The following is a 20,250-nucleotide window of genomic DNA, read 5'->3' on the forward strand; positions in this document are numbered from 1 at the left end:
TATGCAGCTTGAACAGTGTGGAAAATAAGATTTCATAAAATGGAATGAACGGTGAACAAAAATTAAATTTATAAAGTGACAGAGATTAATCTGCATGCCTGGAGTAGTATCCAACCTTTGTAGGTATTGAAAAGTCAAGTTTTGTAAACAAAAAAATGCTTCTTTCACTAGCATAATTAGCTAAGCCTATCAAAAGAAAAAGTAATTGATAGTTTCCCAATTTGATTTGAAAACGGATCTCTCCTCTAAAAGAATGAAAATCAATTTTAAAAGCTATGTCTAATAAGTTTGGCTACAACTGATACAGACGTCAACTGATCTCAACTGATTTCCATCAGATAAAATGCAACAGATGACATGTCATTTTAGGCAGAGATAAGATATTATCAATTCAATAAACAATACTGCCAACCTCAGGGACCAGAAGTAAGTATTACTCTTTGTGAAGAATATTCCACATTTTATACAAACTTAAGACCAGAAGAATCACTTACAGATATTGCGGTCATACTCATGATCTTGACTGATTTATCAAGTTCTGCCTTAAAACCAGACAGATTTCCTGAGAAGGCTACTCTTCCTGGACAGCTGCAGCCAAACCTCATTTCTCAATGTATGGGAATTAGGTACAGCTCCGTGGACAAGCAGGAAATTGAAAGCAAGCATTGCCCCCACCCAGGCCTGTCTCCCTTCCCCTCCGCTACTGCTTCCTACTTTGCAACATCACTTCAGTTGCACTTCTATAACTGTTTTACAGGTCTGATGCCAAAATGTATCAGTGGATTGGGACAGCTTAAAGTAACTCAAGTTTTAGCATCAGAGGGAATGAAGGCACCACAGAGGCAGAAACATGCAGCACTGGTTTTCAACTTTTTAATCCAGCTTTTCTGTGAAGAAAAATATCTCCAAAAGGTATAACCTCTGCAAGTACCTTAGGAGACAAGTGAAGATGGAAGATGTGACTGAAAAAGGACAGTGAATTAATTCATTAATTCTTTCCACAGTTTACCAGATTGGTGTCAGAGATATGATCTTGCTGAGAAAAACAGTCTTACAGTGCAACTGCTCAACAATTTTCTCTCTGATCTTATTTCATTACAGTCCTTTAAATTCTTGTTCAAGATGTGTATTTAATGGAAAACAGCCTTATAAGTGTGATGGAAAAAAAGAAACATTGTATTACAAAATAAATTTTTCCTCAGGCTTAAATATCTCTGAGACAAAAGATACAATTTTTAGATAACCCTCAAACTTAAGGTGAGTCACTGAAGAGCAAGATGCCCTAGATTAATCCAAGTCTAACCTACTCAGCTGTAAATTTGGCTTGAACAAATTAACTTACAGAGGTCAGAGCTTTATGAAAGCATTTGTTTCCATATTTCTGACACTGGTATTCATAAATAGATTGCACTGTGTTGGTGTCCTTTTTATAGAATATTAAACCAGCTAGCAAATTAAAAAAAAAAAAAAAAAGGAAAAATACTAGTAACTGCAGGCAATTTTAAGAACTGACCTAATATAAAACAATGCCTTCCCTAAACAGTTTCCACAGGTTTTGGTGTAGAACCTTCACTAACTATGAAATCGGAGCTACTTCCTGTAGACAACATTAAAATCAGTATATTGACCAAATATTTCTAAATAAAAGAAAATTCAGGGGTTTTTATCCAACTAAGTAGAAGCTTTTAAACAAAAAGACACTAAGCAAACAACAGTTATGTGAGATTTTGCATGAAAATTAAGTACCTGCCTGAAAGTGTTCTATTGAAAAATCCTCTTGCTTTTTTAAATGCATGTCATTTATAATTCTTGAATTGAGATTTGAAGATTCTAGTATGCATAGTTAATTTTGAAACTACTAAAACATCCTATTTCACAGTACACTCAGCTGATTTTAATAAAAACAAGAACAGTTTTAGCAAAAACCAAAGCAATCTTTGATTATGACCTTAAACTTCAAGAACTTTTTTATAAAAAGTCACTTCAGTGAATACAAGTTGAGACAAAAAGAGAATATTTAATTTATTAATCTTATACTTAAATATTCCTGTATAAGACACAGTGAACACATTATGACAACTGGGATTTACACATATAAAGAGAGATTTACAGCTTTTAATCCAATTCTCAATGTATATTTTTAAATTATCCAGTTTTCTGTGGGACAAATTTCTATTCCATTAGCTTAACATAGCTTTATGCATATATATAAATTTCAGCAGAAGAGCTAACCCTGCCTCTTTCACATTAATACCATCACTTTGCCTTCAGGGGGAATTTACCATGCATTGGCTGGCATGTGCTAAAAACTCACGTTCTTTCCTCGCCGTGGATAAAGCCATTCTCAGCCAGAATTTGAGAGGCTGCATTAACTTTCCTTTTCCAGTAAATTCAACAGAGAGGCCAGCAAAACTAAATTTTAACATTGTACCTAGAAGGACAGAGCATGAGTATATTTTAATTTAAAGCTTCCCCTATTATCTTTCACATGAATAATTTGAGATTTTAACCAGAAAGAAGCTAAATATTGCTGCATCTGGTTGGAAGGAAACAAAAACCTACCGGACAATGCATAGTCCTGTGTTAAGCTGCAGCTCTCCACAGTGTTGTGTTAGTTGGCAAAGTAACATCTCTGTCTTCCTATATCTTGATAAGTTGTCCAATTCAATAATCACAGGGAACTACAGCTTAAGTGCACCATACCAAAAGGTTATTTGAATGCATAGTGTTCTGCCTATACAAAAATCTACACTGCCTGGGCAAGATTATGTAAACAAGGCAAACTGTGCATTAGTACCACGTGTTACAGTAAATCACTTTAATCACTAACCTTTGGCCAATTCTTTCCTTAATTTCAAAATAGCATCAATGTCACAGTCAGCAGCAGCATACGCGTGAGGTATAGTAGTTTTAGACTCTGTTAATCTCTTAGCAATAACTCTTCGGATGTTGCTAGCTGGGATTTCTGTGAATGTGCCCTGAAAGAAATCATATGCTGCATATTAAATATCAAGAGAGAAAACATACTTCCTCTTTGCTGAAACAGGACTCCAGCATTGATGCGTTATCATCAGTGACTCCTGCTCACTTCAAATATCCCCTAGATATCAAAAAGCGATACATTCCAACTACTGAAATTAATATGATTAAGGCTGTTGAGTGTTCTAGTCTATTCCACTTAACTCGGATCAACACAACAGGTTTTACAGATTAAAGATAGTTTCACTTTACAGTATAGAATTAATCCCACTAGTCTAGCAGATTACTTAAAAAAAAATCCCACATATTCAGGCATTAATTCTCAGCCAGAGTATATAAGCACTGTTCCGTCTGCCAGACCTCGCATATTGCTCAGAATATGCTTTGTTCCATTCAAATTATAATAGAATATTTCCTCAGTAAGATATTGCTTTTTCAGTTCCCTGAGTGTTTCCTTAGGACAGGCTTTACTGCATATCTTTTTTGTTATTCTTCTCTCTCCTTCCAGTTTCAGTGCAGAAGTTTTCCCAACTTCTTCAGAGAAGCAAGGAATCTCTTGAAATATCACTGACTACAGAAAGCAAGAAAAAAGTGATTCTCTAAAACATTATTTTGTATACCTAATCTATAGCAAGTATACTACACACAGAGTGGTACTCAACGCACAACAAACAGCAGTATGTATATTCTGGTGCAATCAAATATTTTTTTCTGTAATGGAAAACTATCAAAGTTTGAGCTTTCTGTGTTTGTTTGATTCTTTGTATAGTATAAAAAAGCAACATTTTTCTGAATATTATTAATTGTATCTACATTGTAGACTTCAGCCTGTAAAGATACTTCAAATTCAGTTGTAGAGCCAGAAAGGTTCCCCCCACCCCCCATTTTTCACAAAAGCTTTTAAATTTCTACTCACATGCATTTCAGCATGGACATTTATCCTTTAAAATATAATTTCTGGTACTTCTAACATTTCAAATTAACATAAAAACTCTATTTAGGTGCTAGAGTTTGCAAAATTACTCCTCAAAACAACCACTAAGCCCTCTCCTTCCTTGCTCCTTGATAACTCATCAAGGGACATTTACACATACTCACATTGCAGGAAAGCAAACTAATGAAGTACAGTAAAAATAAATCAGGATTCAAGTTTCTCCAAGTTTGCAAATATACATTGATATACTGATCCTGCAGGGATTGAGGGAAAGGGTGTCTTGTTGCTTTCCAAACTAATATCTTCTTGTATGGGGACTGAAATAAAACTGCTACCTCTCTGACTTTGCCCTTTCCAAGGCCTGCAGTGCAATTTTTTCATGGCTTCATTTAGAAGTCACACAAAGTAGTGTGCAGACCATAATTTTGAGAGCTCTGCAGTTTGAATTACGCTTCTTTAGAATCACACAAACACACTAAAAACTGCACATTACTGGGCTTGGCATCTGGTTGGCCTTAGTTTCCTTTTTCTTTCCAGTTCTGGAAATCTCATATAGCTACTTAAGTAGCCACAGCAATATTTAGCTGTAGCAGTGTTGAGGACTTAACAGAAATGTTACCAGTGCAGCAGGTTGTCCTGGTGTGGAAACTGGTGGAACTGCTGGCCTTGGATAAGCAGAGGTCACAGCTGTTGCTTGTGAAGCAGAAGGCCCTGCAGCAGGCTGGGGAGGAGCTGGAGAAACTGCAGGTTTCAATTCACTGGGTTTGCCCTTCTGCTTCTCTTGCAGAAGTTTGAGAGCATCCCTGGTGATTAAACATAGTGAAATACTGACAACAAAGAAACTGTTTCAAAAATTCCTGAAGTATTACTATTCCATCATTTAAATAATTTGCTACTTCTGTGCATTTAAATTTGTTGTCACACCAAACATTAAGATGATTAGTCTTAACTCATATGAATTTTGTGTCTCTTTTATGGTATCTTTTTAGCAAACTCTCATTAATATATGTGAATAAGAGGGCTTGAATATGAAGTAACAGAAAAAACTTGTATTAGAGAGGCATAAGATTCATTACCACTAATGGTGAGTGTACAAGGTAATTTGCGAATTGCACTAAATTCTTCTAAATATGATATCAGAGTACACTTACTCAGGCTATAAATTCTCAAATAAAAACTGTTTCATCTGTTATATTTGTAATCATTCAAATTTAATGTCATTAATTAGTGCTTACAGAAAACTTAGTATATTTATCATTCATTTCTCTGTACTCTTCTGGCATAAGTATGCACGAACAGGTGTAGAAAGTATATAAGTCCATACTTCATAAGCAATTTGAAAGGGAGCACCACACTAAAGAATAAAAGCCAAAAACTGAGTAACATGTAGCAGTCCCAGGTGTGGTTGAACCTCATCTACTCTATAAGCATGCTCCCAGAGTCTTTATACTGATATAGCTACCACCACAAAAACTTCCCTTTTGTGGGCACAGTATGACAGACATAAGTAAATTACCACCTTTAAGCTATAATACTACATCTACCCTAGGTGCATTGTATTTATGAAGCAACATGCTAAAGATTAGCACCTACGATGCTAATCAGAAAAGACTGCATTTACACCACCACTGCCAACTGCAAGGGAAACAAGCTATAGTAAAAATTCTGTTTTGCAGTTGTAACTATACCTATATTAGCCACTTAGAAGACCTGTGCTCCAGATCTGATAACAAAAGTCTGCATCATATACCCTAGATACATCTCCATCACTTCATGAAGACATCACCACAGCAGGTACAAAAAGTTCTATTGTATACACAGGCAGAGGAAACTAAAAATAAATGTAAAAATCAGACAGCTAACTACCATACCTTGGCTTCTAAACATAAGCCATAAATACTAAACAACAAAGCTTTCCTTAGATTACTGCTTGAGAGTCAATAGTTAATGTGTTATTAAATTTTTGTAGAAAGGACAAAATCTCAGAACATTATGCATTCTTTGTTCTTCCTAACAAAGAAGCACTCCAGAACCAAGAATCAAAAACTAAAAAGCTCTGTGTGTTCTATATAATGCCTTTTACTGATTGCTGACTTGCTTCAATTTATTTTTAGCTTCAATACATACTTCAGCAAATGATATTAAAAATAATGACTGAACTCAGGATGTAAGTTTGTTATTATTTAAGTTGTTACTTCTTTTCCCAAATTAACGTTAGCCACAATTTGTTTTAAAAATAAGTGTTTACTATTTAACATAACTACTACATCAGAAAAAAAAATCAGATTTCATTGAAAATTATCCCCTAGCATTACAATTTGAGACAAAGAAAGTAACTGCATGACACAATACAACTTTCCTAGTTAACATATTAGAAGCTACCAAAAATTACTTCAGGGTTTTAACTTGGCAGTCATAAGACAGACCATCTGCTCATTATATTCCATAATACATAAAATAAAGCTTTTATAGCTTCTTATATATTTTAAGGATAAGGAAATGCTTTAAAATTACTTCCATATATTATGCAAATGACAAAAACCAGATGGTCCTACCTACCACAGCCAAGTCAAAACGCTTTAATAATTTTGGTGGCTTTTAGTATGTTAACTGAAAAATGCATTGTCAAAATTGAGCTTATTTTTAGAACAGAAGATTCAGTCAAGATTTTTTGAAGCTCCTGCATGAGCATGAGATATAAATATATATAAAATATACATAAATAAAACATTTGATATATACATATTTTTATAATATATAAATATTTGTTATACGTACATATATGTACATATAAAAATAATTTCCCCCCCGCCAATTCCACGATTTACCTGATTAAGAAAAATGGATACAGCAATGTTATGACCATCATGGGTGCAAGAGTGCAAGCCTGCATATAAGTAGGTTGGAGGAGGCACCAAATCAAACCAAACAGGTTTCAGTACAAGTCAGGCAAATAGATAATTTTATTAGAACTGGAAAAGGAAGGGTTGGACACATATTTCCAACTACTCTATAAACCTCTACCAACACAGGATAGTAATGGAGAAAGATGAGAGACAGGTAACAAACATGAGAGAGAGCAGTCTGCTCCTCAGAAAAGATACCAGAATTTGGTAAACATTTATTAAACAAAAATATGCCTTACCAAACTGTTATTATTAGAAGTATGCAGATTCTGGCAACTCTGTTACACTTCTCTACCACTCCTACAGAAGTGTGTAGTCTTTCCACTTCACATTAGCCAAAATCCAAAAAAGTAAACTGATATTTTGTGCTCAAAATACACTATGTGTGAAATGGGCAAGTTAGAGGTTATACACGCACCTAAAAATCACTAAGGATCCAATGATGCAACAGGAGATGCACAGATTGACACTACCTTCCTCTGGTGGCAGTTACTCTTACTAAATTGTCCCAATCCCCTTTCATTTGAACATCCAATCACTCAATTCATAGAAGATTTCCTGGAAGAAGGAAAAAGCTGCACGAAGAATGTTACACATCAGATACTTCTAGGTATCAGACTTACTGTACTATCAACTTTCTAGAAGGAAGTAATTCCTCCATAATGGCAGCTGATGAATTGCACGCAGCATAGATCCCACTGTAAGTCTGCACTCAATACATACACATGAAATGACTCTCTGGAAAACCAGCGCTGCATGTGCACGCTGTGCCTTACTTGCACACTGAAAATGCAAATGCCCAAGCAGCTCCGAGATCCCAAATGACACTAACCTAGTGACAGCTGGTAGGAAGGTATGGATGGGAGGAGCATGGGCTCAGAAAGGTACAGATGGAAGGAACACGGCCTCAGAAGAACACAGTTGTTATTGGTAACTAGCCCCTAATTTTAACATAGCTCTCCCAAACACAGTGTCTGAGCTGATGACTAGGAACATGGTGCAATCTTTGACGGAAGTTGTGAATTACTTTGTACTGACACATCAAATGTCTACTGTATTTCTCGGAAAGGAGAGGATATTGCTTAAAAATAAAAAAAACAAGCTGGCACTCCATAAAACAAAAACAAGCAGGAAGACATCAGTAATTCAGCCTTGCACAGATACCTAAGAGAAACGAAGTATCAGCCCACTGAGTAGATCATGACAGAGAAAGTTAAGTGAAAGCTCCTACTGGTGTTAAAAGTATTACAGTTAATTGAATTTAAAGATAGAAAGTTGTGGGGAAAGAATCTTGCTTGCTTACATAACTCACTATCTTTCTTTGTTTCTTGTAATCTGGTGAGCATGAGCCCTGTTCAGCAAGGAAACTTGTAGTGTAAAAGTGAGAAGTGAACTTGAAACACTCCCTCAAAGAATCAGTCACTACTCTATTTGGAAGAGAGACCATGAGTCACTCAGCTGTAAAGCATGGCATGTATTTTAACAGTAATCTCAAGTAAAGAAATATTTCCCATAATATCTGTAGCAGCTCTCTGCGAAAATCTGCAAACATTTAATTTCAAACTGAGCATAGTAGCAGGGCCTGTAGGTATCTGAAAGATTAACATAATTTCAAAAGAATGGTTAAAAACCCCCAGATGCTCTGTATCTTAAAATGACATTTCAAAGTCAAATATTTTGTATGGAAGAAAGCAGTTTTGAAAAAAAAATAATATTTTGTTAGATAATCCTCATAGCTATGGAAGGAAATCTTTGCTACATCTCCATGACAACTAGGGAATGTTAATTAGGTAGCTTAAGGTGCTAGAAGGTTTCCACCTGCCATAGCCTAGTAACACACCATAAATTACTATTACACTTACATAATCAAGAAAAAACTATCTCTGATCATTTGCTGTTACTTAGAATATTATATCAGTTCAACCCCTTATTTTACCTCAACTCAGCCGAAGACCATAAGAAAAAGTTTAAAAACCAGTAGACTTCTGCTGTCTGCTTCTCTGGGTTCACTTCCAAGTTACATTGACCTGATTGTCTTTGAACAGAAGTAAAATTACAGCAGCTAACAAGGTCTGTGTAGATGGATGATGGCATTTGACAAAAGGAAATATTTTACTCAGAACAAAAATAAGTATTACTGCCAAAATCCTCATCTCCAATAACACACACTAATGCGAAGGCAATGCATCATTTCAAGGCTAAGGGCTCTGGATCTACCACAACATGCTTTTATACACAAGTTCCTCACTCCAAGGCTTGAGTGCCAATCATTAGATCAGAATACTCAAAAAGTAAACTACTAGAAGCCTGATCATAACAAACCACAGGTTTGTAAACAAACATTATTTAAATCAAAGATGGGGAAAAAACAAAGATGGGAGAAAAACAGAACTCTGAATTTCTTACCATTACAATTCCTTGCTGTCCCCAGTTGAATAAAAAAGGGAACAAAATTAAATCGTGACAGACTTCATAACCAAACTTCAGTGAAAGAAGCAAAAGATCTGAACTCCCCAAAGAAAAGGAGTTGAAGAAAACAGGCCACTCGTATTTTATTTTGGCTCTGAATACATCTCTGAAGAGCAAATTTCTTGAGATCCACAATGGTAGCTAACAGTGGTGCCTAGGAGTTGATAGCCACTATTAGGCTGAGCTGCAGGAAATGTGACAGCAGTACCATGCAGCTCAGATGTGATATAAAAACAGAAAGATTTTTTTTTTTAATTAAAGGCTTTTTACAGTATTTCCTAACCTACTCTCCATATCCTCTCAATGGGTTTTTCATATTTAATTAAGCCACTCCAACAGAAAAAAAAAAAAAGGAACAAGAAGTTGCCTTTTTAAATAAATGGACTTTTCAAGTTCATGGAGATTGCTCTAGGTTCAAAGAGAGAAATAAGGGAATATGAGGCTGTAGCTTTACTGAAATATCTACATACTCTTTAGTGAAGATTCCTCGAGGCCCAGAAGGTGTAATATTGCTTGGATCTAATCCATGCGTCTCCAGAATGTTGCGAGCTGCAGGACTTAAGCGAACCCTAAAGAAATGAGGAGAAAAAAAAAACCAAAACATCAATTTAAACAATAAGATTTAACTTATTTCATTTAATGTACATCAAGAGAAACTACACAATATATGCTCTATTTCAGAAGCAACAGCTGGGGAAGAAAAGAGTTCTGTAGAAAGGCTGTGATCCTAACACTGAAGTCAGACTGCGTCCCTTTCCACCAAGCTTTAATGCAGGGTTGAATTTAAAAACAAAATAGTGACCATAAAGAGATTAAAATAGAGTGTGGAAAACTCATCTCCAAAATTTCTTCTCACAGCAGCGATGCAATATACTCGTGAATTTTTCTGGAAAAGGGTCACCAGTGAAGAAACAAATAAATTTTTTAAGACCAGCTTGTTATAGTAACATTAAAAAATGAGTTTTAGGAGCTCAGACAAGAGGGTTGCTCATCTCTGTTATTTGTTTGGCTAGTTGTAATTGCATCAGCAATGGAGCTTATTTCTAATTACAGCATTAACTTTGCCCTAGCTTCAATTTTAGTTTATAGGATTGATTTAATGAAATAGCTGCTTTTTAAGAAAGCAAAAGATGTAGTTGCATAATTCAGCATCCGCTTTCAAAGACTAAATATTAAGCCCTCCCACACTCAAACATTTTAATCAGCATATACCTAAGGTATACCCTAATACTAGTAAACCTGTACCTACCATCTTGACCTAGATGGGGTATGGTCAATAGTAACATTTCTGCCTGGAAACAGAAACAAGTGATCAACTACAAAGCACAATACATAGCTACAGAGCACCCAGTGCACCTTAGCATGATTTGCTTTCCCAAATGAGGAAAAAAGACAACATGTAGAGAAGAGGTCTCAGAATTCAAAAGCAGCAACATTTTCATAAAGGAATAAATCTTGGTTTCAAGTCCTTCCACAAAATCTGCAATTCTTTATTTCCTAACAGAGACTATATTTGCACCACATTATGTTTTAAGCACTGTCCATAAACCCTTGCCAAAAAACCGCATGTCATAAATGGTCACTCGATTCCAAAGATGCTGATATATCTCTAATTAACAATTGCAGTGAAACAGATGCACTTCTGATGTTCTTTTTGTATTAAAATGCAAGAGTTAATCCTCTCAAGGATCATCCTACTACTACAGACGTTTGGGCAATGACCTCAATTAGTTGTCTTCCACTTGCATGAGAAGAGCCTAAATGCTGACAGCAAAAGTAAATATAGCAAACCAGACAGAAAAGATAATGAGGTTTGGAAACGGCAAAACAAAACAAACAACCAAACAAAAAGCAACAACAACAAAAACAGAAAACAAGAAAACCCCAAAACAACCAAAACCAAATAGTTTGCGTTGCATGTGCTACCAAAATTAGCTTCCTATTCTTTTCTTTAATAGGCTGTAATTTTACAGCTTTTGTGTTATCACAATTCACGCCAAATAAGGAGTGATACTTCCCAATAAGGTACATCCTATGACACAAACCAGTGATTTATATATTACTGTTACCCGACTGACACTTTCGGGTTAATTTACTCCCCCTCTAAGATGTTTGCAGTGCTTAGAGTACCCTTACAGCGCAAAACAAAACAAAACTAACAAAGAGCATGTAAATCCACAGTTTTGAGATTTTCGCATTCCATTGTTAGGAAAATAAGAAGAAATTTTTTCTAATATCAAAAGTGCAAAGGCTTGGAAGGGTTTTGGAGCGTGCCATTTGATTGTTTATTTTTTCTCCTAAAAAAGAAATAGAAGACAAAGTTATAGGTAAACTGAGCATCTGATGCATATCCATTAGCGTCTGTCATCTATAAACACAACTTCTTTCTAATCTAAGCTTAGATCCTTCATAAAGCAATTGTATGCCAGAATAAAAGCACATCCATAGAAGGTGGTGTAATAAAACTCCGTTGATTGAATCGACTTATTGGGCTTGCAAACAAAGAAATATTCTGGGCAGGCAAGCTTTATTACCTCTCACATACTGGAACACTCTCTTAAACAGCTTAATACTGCATAAAAAAGGACAAAAGATTCTTCTTGTTCCACTCTACCAATCTAAATAAATAAGAGTTCCATTTCATAACAAACATAGGAACTTACTGCAATTTTCCAGGTTGATGTTCTAGTTTAGGAGGGACAGCAACTGAATGACCTACAGGAGTTGAGGTAAGCACAGGTGCTGGCGGAGCCAGAGAAGAAGGATCACTACCATCAGCTGGAATTTCAACTTGCTTCCAGTCCTGTCCTTCCTGTACCATCAAACCAATTAGTGAGCCCAAGCGTACGTTTTTGGTTCCTTCTTCCACCTAAATTTAAGGTAATTAGAACGTTAAGTTACATAATGCACTGTCTAGACTAATATGACTAAAAATAGTAGATGTGAAAATTTCAGGCATATTAATGTCACTTCATCAAGAATATATATCCCATTTTATTCCTACTATTAATAAGATGATTCATGACTGAAATTCATTACAGTTGCTATTACAGGGTGAGGAAAATTAACTTATGCCCCCAAATCCCATACATCTGAAGTTAGCATTCAGAAACCAAAGTAAGCAAGTTACAGACTACTGAGTACCTCCAAGAATAAAGTCCCAGAAAAAAGGACTGAAAACAAATGTGGACGGCTAATCTTTGCAAACAGGGAGCCTGAAAACTTTGCTGGACACAGAGATGTACTTTGAGGTATCTACCCTGTTTCTAGCAGTGTTATTTTTTAAAACACAAGGTTGTAAATTCAGAAGCTAAGGGAACAAAGACACCAACACCCCACTACTTCTTTTTGAAAATGATATTATTTGGTTTCCACTAACTTCCACCTCCAAGTTTGTTGATTTTAACATAATTGGTGCAAAATAACAAGTGTGTCCATCAAGAAAGTGATAGCACTTATATGGTGTGTAAAACACTGTTTCCAAGAACATCTGAACAGAAATCTTACAGAAAGATGATCTAATCTAAATACAATCTAATCAGACTGGATAAAGCAATCTATTCTAGATGTTCCTTTTAAAACAAGAAGTTACCTATATCACAGATAAAATACCTCTATTGCTTTGAAAGGCATGGCAGTCGTTAACAACCTCCTGAAGGGCTCCTCCTACAGTATCTGAAATGGTTGCAGAAGTACAACTCTTCAGGTTCTCAAGTAACATTTCCAGGGCATTGGGCCACATGTAAAGATAGCCCTTTAAAACCAATTTAGACTGTACCAGCCCAAACAGAGTTGATTTCCTAACAAAGGAAACGGACACTGTATTTCCACCATAAAGCCATATTGCACACGTTTGCCTCAAATGGAGCTGGTATATATCTGCAATGCTGATGTTTTACCCATGAAAATGTAATCATTATAATCTGAAAAGCCTAAAGACAGACACACTAAATAAAAATATACATAGTATCAGGTGTCACACTGTTCCTACTACTTTAATTGGGTCTTCTAGGCACTTAGACATAAATAAAACAGAATGCTGTAAAGACTGTACTAGGCAGATGGAAATACTAGAACATTATTACTCAGATAAGGATGTTCTCTGCACACTCTTAACTCCACTGACAGAATGTATCAAATTTCACAGGATTACCCAGCTCCCTTGCTAGAAGGACCAACACTAGACCTAAGAAGAAACAGCAAAGGCAATTTGTTCTCAGTATGTTCTGATTAAACCATCTCACATTACAGTTTTGTCAGTTCACTTTTCTCCCCATGAACACCAGATAAATTCTAGTGTAATACTTCTTTTTTAAGTGTATTTATTACATGAAAAAATTATTGAAGACTTAGTTGAGTGTTTCTTGTTCTGATCTCTTGATGCCTTCTTCTCCATTAATATTCTGAAAAGCTTAATTTGAGAGAATAAAGTCTGAAGAGTCCATCCAGACTTGATCATATTCTATTTTTACTGATATGACTTTAAAGTACTTGGGGATAACAGAATGCCAACCGAAAGTCCTGAACTGATTTGTCTAAGGCTGAAAGATCCTACCACAGGCCCACTGCTAAACAGAATTGTAAAACTATGTATAATTGCAATGTTACTACCACTCATAATCAAAGAAAACAGCAGCTTAAAGCCAGTACCTACCTAACCTAGCCACTGACCCACAAAAACTGGGAAAAACAAAAGAAAAGAAAGCTATAAACATAAAAATATACTGAAATTAGTCACACTAATAATTTTACAGTATTATCATACTTAGCACTGAACAAGGTGTTTAGAAAAACTGTTTGTCGGCATAATATTCAGATGTTTGATCCATACCAATGATGATGCAAAACAGATATGAACCCCAAGTTCAAAATACTCCCCATAACATATTAATAGGCAGCAGCTACATTTTTTTTCAAAATCAGAAGAAACCAATTTTTCTGGCGTGTCTTCTCTTTGCTTTACAAAGGCTTGCACATACAACAGAGAACACTTATTTTTATAAGCAGTCTACATATTGTAACTGAATAGATCAAGAAGCACTGCAACATGCTTGTTGTGTCACGTTCTTAACATAATTTTGGTGTCTGAGTGAATGGTGCTATAACACATGCAGAAATCCAACAGGCATGGTTGAGCCTTCAGAAACTAACACAACACTTATACTACTTAGGCTTTGTTCATAAGTCAGCATGATATGAGCACTCAAAGCCATCAATGCTGTCAACTCTCACTCTTCAGAGCAAGCCAACTGTGGTTTTTCTCATGTTCCTCACTCCAAGAGAGTTATGTGAAAATTCCAGCATTGCTTATTTTCTAATACAAGTTTCCAGCACAGATGACTGCAGAATTTATACTTTTAAAAGGTGTATGCAAGTATTTTTTAAAAAACGTTTTTAAACACACCTTTGCAGTTCAGAACTAGAATAGACAAAAATTGTTATTGTTTTGCTTAAGTATTAATCCCCTAGATTTTTGAGTCACTTCTACATTTACATAATTCACAATAACAGAAAACCTCTGTGCATAAAACTAAATGAACCCTAGAATCTTAGATGTAGAAAGAGGTGAAATAAGTAGCTTCACAATACTTCTACTGCTGTGTGTACGCATAGCTGAGAAGAGACACAAAGATCCTAACTTTGTTGATCTCTGTAGTCCAGTTGTTATTCCTTCCATCTTGGTACATAACAGGACTTAAACCCAAACATAAACAAGGAATCCAACCAAACTGAGTATTATCTCTGTTATATATGCACATACACACAAATACTTCAAAATAATGTTCACAGACCTTCACAGTCACCCCAGTTCTCATTCTATATAATAAGCTTAATCAATCTAACTTTAAGAATACAGGAAATTAAGAATTCTAAGAATTGTCCTCAGGGTCAGCCCATCTTGTATATAACGTTCCATCTTCAACAGCCAGCACAAGATAATCTAGCAGGGAGATCACACACCCTGGGTAAAAGTACCATGCAAAATCCCATAGTCCAATTAACCGATTGTAACTTGTTTTTCTGTAAATCAGAGATGTCATAAACTGCAATACTGCATGGACATAATTCATAAGGTGCAAAACATACAAAACAACATAATACAATCACCTTAACTGAAAATCAATTAAACATCTATAGAATCGTGTACCGTGTACCATGTACCAGTACTCTGGTACATGCACAAAATAGAGTAATTATTTCTCACTGGGAATGCAAGTAAGTGCATCATTCGGAAAGCTGAGCAGAAGGAAGTTTAGATATCTAAACTAGTTTTTGAGGCAATATGCTAAACAACAGTCTGAAGAGAAGTTATATCATCCTACTCAGAAAGGCAGAATCCCTACCAGTATTTTAGCCAATACGCCATCGTCACTTGATTCCATGGTAACCACCGCTTTGTCTGTTTCTATTTCACACAATGCATCTCCAGCATTCACTGTTTCACCTGCAAAATATAACAGAACTTAAGAATACTTCGCCTAAACTTCCTTTCAGATCTATTTAACCATGGAAGACTTATCTTTCATTTCCAAATAAAAAGGTTCAGGGACACAAACTGCTGCAGCAGAACATTAGCGTATTCCAAATACTGATGTTTACGGTAGGTTTTCCAAGAGGAAGTACAGACACAAGGTAATTTATTTCCACAACACCATCGCTCAGTAACACTGCCCGAGCCTTCAATATATGTTGCTAGCTATAAGTCAAAGCAAGAAGTTAGTTTTGAATAGCTTAAGACAATGGTCACAGGCAACATCATCTTGAACTATCACAGTTCTCAATCATATCTAGACAATTAAAGATATTCAAATAAAAACCTCAGGAACTATAATCTCTTTGGAGAGCACATCTGCAACTGTGTTTCCTCAATCTCCTACGTAGTTAAGAATGGTCTTTGAGAAGCACACTTACTTTGTGAAATAAAAATATGCACAAGTGTTAGAAATTTTTTTTGCAAGAACACACAAATCTATGATTAATTTTGAAGTATACTCTTCCTCTGCTTTTGAAGAGTATATCTGCTAGCACATGATAAAGATACTATGGATCTGGATTCTCTCAACTGATCAACACTGACTAGATGGCTAACATTAAAATTGAAATTAAATTGAAAAACTTAGAGGTAGTTGAATGCTTTGGCCTCCGAAGTATGATAACCTTTTCCTTACAGATAACTGAAAAACAGGAACAATACATACAAGCTTAACACATACTACAATTTTTATATGAAGTAATATTTCCCACTACCAGAAATGCTGCAACTGTATTATTCTTTAAGCATTTAAGTCAATTCCTAATATCACCCTCTGTTGTACTTAAGCGTCAGAATAAACCTGGTGCAGGTTACCACCTGTAATTAAGCAAGAGATAAACAGGTGTTGGGTTTTTTTTTCAAATAATATTTCTTGTTTCAGGACTACCTGAATTAGAAGGAGAAAATAAAGAATTCTATGATCCTTGTGATCTCTGCAGTAGTAAACAATGGAAACACTCAAAGCTCAGTCACTTTCATAGCTTTACAAATCCTAAATGTTCCTATTATAGAAATCGGCACCTGATCTTTTTAATTTAATAATCTAATTGCTGCACTGCACTTTGCAATAACTAGAGCATAAACAGTTTGTAACAGGAAGTCAAAATTCCAGGCTCTATACCAGTGTTTTAATTCTACTGGATCATTAATTCAAGTAGCCCACATATCAGATCAGTACTTCACAGATGCTAAGAAATCAAATTGTTGGGCAAATTCTGTACCCTACAGAGCTAAGACAGGCAAGCAGAAAGGAGCTTAACTCTGTATCTTAATTATTGTCTTCTCCCAACCTGCACTCAGACTGGAAGTGTTCTCCATCATTAAAAAGAAATCTCTGCACTAAGCAACCTGCAGCAGTAACTCAACAGTTCAAGCTAGCCAAAGCAGATGTATCTCTTAACTTGGTTACGTGAGGCTGTTCACAGAAAGCTAAGAATTCCCTTTCACAGGGAAGGTAAGAGGAAAAGTCTTCAGAGAACTGGACAAACCACTTTTGCGCTACTACTTTTGTTTTCCTTTCACTGCTGCACCCAAGAAGCAGTCATAGGTTTAGAAGGCAATTGATTAAAAGCAATTTTAAGAAGAACGTTTCACAGCAGCATTCAAAAATCTCATGTGTGTTTCAGGACCCAAGTGCAATAGAAAGGATCATAGTTATTTTCATTAGAGATTGCAAAATTTGTGATAGGTCCTAATCAATGCCCACTTTGATGTCAATTACAAGTCAGCTTTTCCAATTGATAGGATTGGAAAGAACACTTTTGCAGAGCATATCTTTGCTCTTAGGCTTTCTAATGAGAGCACGGTATTTGCAACAGAAGTTGCCTGAATGGCAGCTCTCAGATTATATATATATAATGCCCTTGACAAATCTTGGGTGGGGTTTGTTTGGTTTTTTTAAAATTATTAAGTTCTTATAGCAAGGCTGAATGATTAGGATCTCTACTGAAGCTGAGTTTCCCTCTAGGAAATCACATCCAATTGGCATTCAATAGCCTACATGCTTGGTTCAATTACTGGCAGATAAGTATCCAAATCACCAGATACAAACTGCATTCCTTGATGTACTCTTTGCAGATCAAATCAAAGCTGACCGAGCCTAGAGACTGAAGTCCCTGGAGGTGATGTCTCTGAAGGCAGCAGTTACGCTGCTTGAGGAAACTGCTAGTACTGTTGCCTGTTCTGTTTCCTGCCCACAATAACAAGGGGATTTCAGTCTGCTGGGCTGACAATCTATCATCTTCCATCAACACTGAATTCATACATAATAAATACAAGTTTGTAGAAACACAGTTTTATTTCTGTGAAAACTACTTTATTACCCACAGGAATCAATATAAAACTGCATTAGCAATGAGAAGAAAACAGTAAAGTTGGCAATTAAATTCAGCATTTTTCCATCTGCAGTACTGAAATCAGCTGTCCATCCTGTGAATCCATAAAATGAAAACATTTTATATTTACACAGAGCAGAAAAATTATCAAAATAGTATTCTACTGACCCCTGCTGGTTATACACTGGGAAAAACATTTCATCTGCATTGTGCCTGATGATGCATCTTGCACCATCAGCTTTATTCTGTCAATTGCTTTAAAATATTTATTTTCTTGGATATGAGATTATCAAACATTTATACTCAGTAATGCCACTACATTTAGATGGCCATCTCACTGGAGGACTATATGCAGTTATGAGCATCCCTTGCAGGCAGAAGGAATATAAGCATTAAATCACTTCACTTTTTTTCTTAAAAATATCTCTTCACTTTTTTAATGCTGTCATGTTTATCTTCCAGACTGTCAGAGGAAAAAAAATCCACAGGAACTAATTACGGTCACAGATGTGCCAAATAAGACAATACACTATACTCAGTATTCAGTTTTGGTCTTGTTTCTAAATAGAAAGTAGAGAAATAAATATGCTAGAATAGTTTTCTCTCAACAACCAACCATCAGTTAAGATTTTATTTTTATTTAATTAAAATAGGTGTGGAGCTTTTTTCCCCCCTTTTGTGTTGGGGCAGCAGTGTAGTGGAAAGTCCGAGAAAAAACACTGCACAGCTGTTGCATCATAAGATGTTTTTATGAGGAAAACTGACTCTTTCAGGTTGTGGAATAAGCTGGAATCTACTTTGACTCCTATCGTGCTCTCTACTTTGCTTTCTCTTGCAATTTTGAATGCTATATTTCTTGTAAGACTACTGTTGATTTTTAATGCCTTACAGTTATTGACAACTGATGAATAGAAAAATAACTTTGGATTGTTCCTTTCTCTCTACAGAATCTTGGACATGATACTTGACTAACTGAAGCTTCAAGTTTCAAGGACATTGGTGCAATTGCTTTTTACAAACATAGACAGACATATTATTATCTAGAACTCTGCAATGCATACTATACCAATGGAGAACTGCTACCTGGAATCCAAAGCTACAGTCAAAATCCAGTTTTGATATTAAATTGGAGAGAGGAAAGCATAGGATGAGGAGGAGAAAGGTCACCTGACACAACAGGGACTGCCAATTCTTCTGCAGATCTTTTTCATTTACATACACCCTATGTGAAGACAAAACATACACCCAGACTATCTAGCTGCTTCAACATATTTTAACAGAAGTGAATTACTTTCAGTTGTCAAAACATAGAGAACCTAAAATAACCAAGGTTGTTTGGTTGTTAGGGTTTTTTTTTTTTTGGAGGAGTAGTTTGGTTTTCAGTTGGGGTAGGTTGGTTTTTTGTTTTGTTTTGGGGTTTTTTTAGTTTGGCTGGTTAGGGTTTTTTTTAAAGATATTTCCCCATTTGGAATTTGGGTTATGAAAGTAATTTAAATTTTATTGGCTTTAATTATAGACTGTAATTTAGATATTTAAAAAGTAACTGTAAAGTTTTATAGCAACTATAAAAATACCACATCTTTCATGTTATTTTGTAACATAGCGGAACAATGAAACAGAGACCCTCCCCAAAATCAACAGCTCTCAGATTTCCAAAGTTACTGATCACCACGACAACACTGGGAATTAAAAACAACACACACTCACTCACATCCTGGAACAGCCTAAAGGAAATTTTTCAAAAATATGATCAATGCAATTTTTTGGAAGACACCTAAAGGAAAAATGTTTCAAGAATCAACAATTTCAAAGCAAGTACTGTTTAAGAAGACAGAGTCCATATACCAACCATTTTGCTCCAAAATACTAAGGTACAACTAGAAAGAATTAGCTTATTCTTACAAGAATAGATTTATATACCTGAAGAATTAGAACAAACATGGCCATATAAAATGCTATTTTACCTTCCTTTTTTAACCACTTCACAATGTTTCCTTCTTCCATTGTAGGAGAAAGTGCAGGCATGAGAACTTTAATACCAGGCGTACCTGTAAAACAAGCATGATTATCTAGACTAAGTACCTTTTCAGTACG

General features: G+C 35.6%; 1 protein-coding gene across 3 annotated transcripts in view; it reads right to left on the reverse strand.

Moving 5' to 3' along the window:
- PDHX (pyruvate dehydrogenase complex component X) overlaps nucleotides 1-20,250 on the reverse strand; it is a 93,718-nt gene that overhangs the window by 63,756 nt on the left and 9,712 nt on the right. For all 3 annotated transcript variants that reach the window (XR_010373093.1, XM_064452357.1, XM_064452356.1), the window contains exons 2-7: nucleotides 20,121-20,204; nucleotides 15,633-15,733; nucleotides 11,952-12,157; nucleotides 9,759-9,857; nucleotides 4,533-4,716; nucleotides 2,831-2,978 (exon numbers count right to left, since the gene is read on the reverse strand). Coding sequence is in view for 2 of the 3 variants with exons in the window: in XM_064452357.1 (XP_064308427.1) it covers nucleotides 2,831-2,978; nucleotides 4,533-4,716; nucleotides 9,759-9,857; nucleotides 11,952-12,157; nucleotides 15,633-15,733; nucleotides 20,121-20,181 (799 nt within the window). In the remaining variant the exon portion in view is untranslated. The remainder of the gene's footprint in view (nucleotides 1-2,830; nucleotides 2,979-4,532; nucleotides 4,717-9,758; nucleotides 9,858-11,951; nucleotides 12,158-15,632; nucleotides 15,734-20,120; nucleotides 20,205-20,250) is intronic.

The sequence above is a fragment of the Phalacrocorax carbo genome, chromosome 5 (genome assembly GCF_963921805.1).
Source record: "Phalacrocorax carbo chromosome 5, bPhaCar2.1, whole genome shotgun sequence".
Classification (NCBI taxonomy): domain Eukaryota; kingdom Metazoa; phylum Chordata; class Aves; order Suliformes; family Phalacrocoracidae; genus Phalacrocorax; species Phalacrocorax carbo.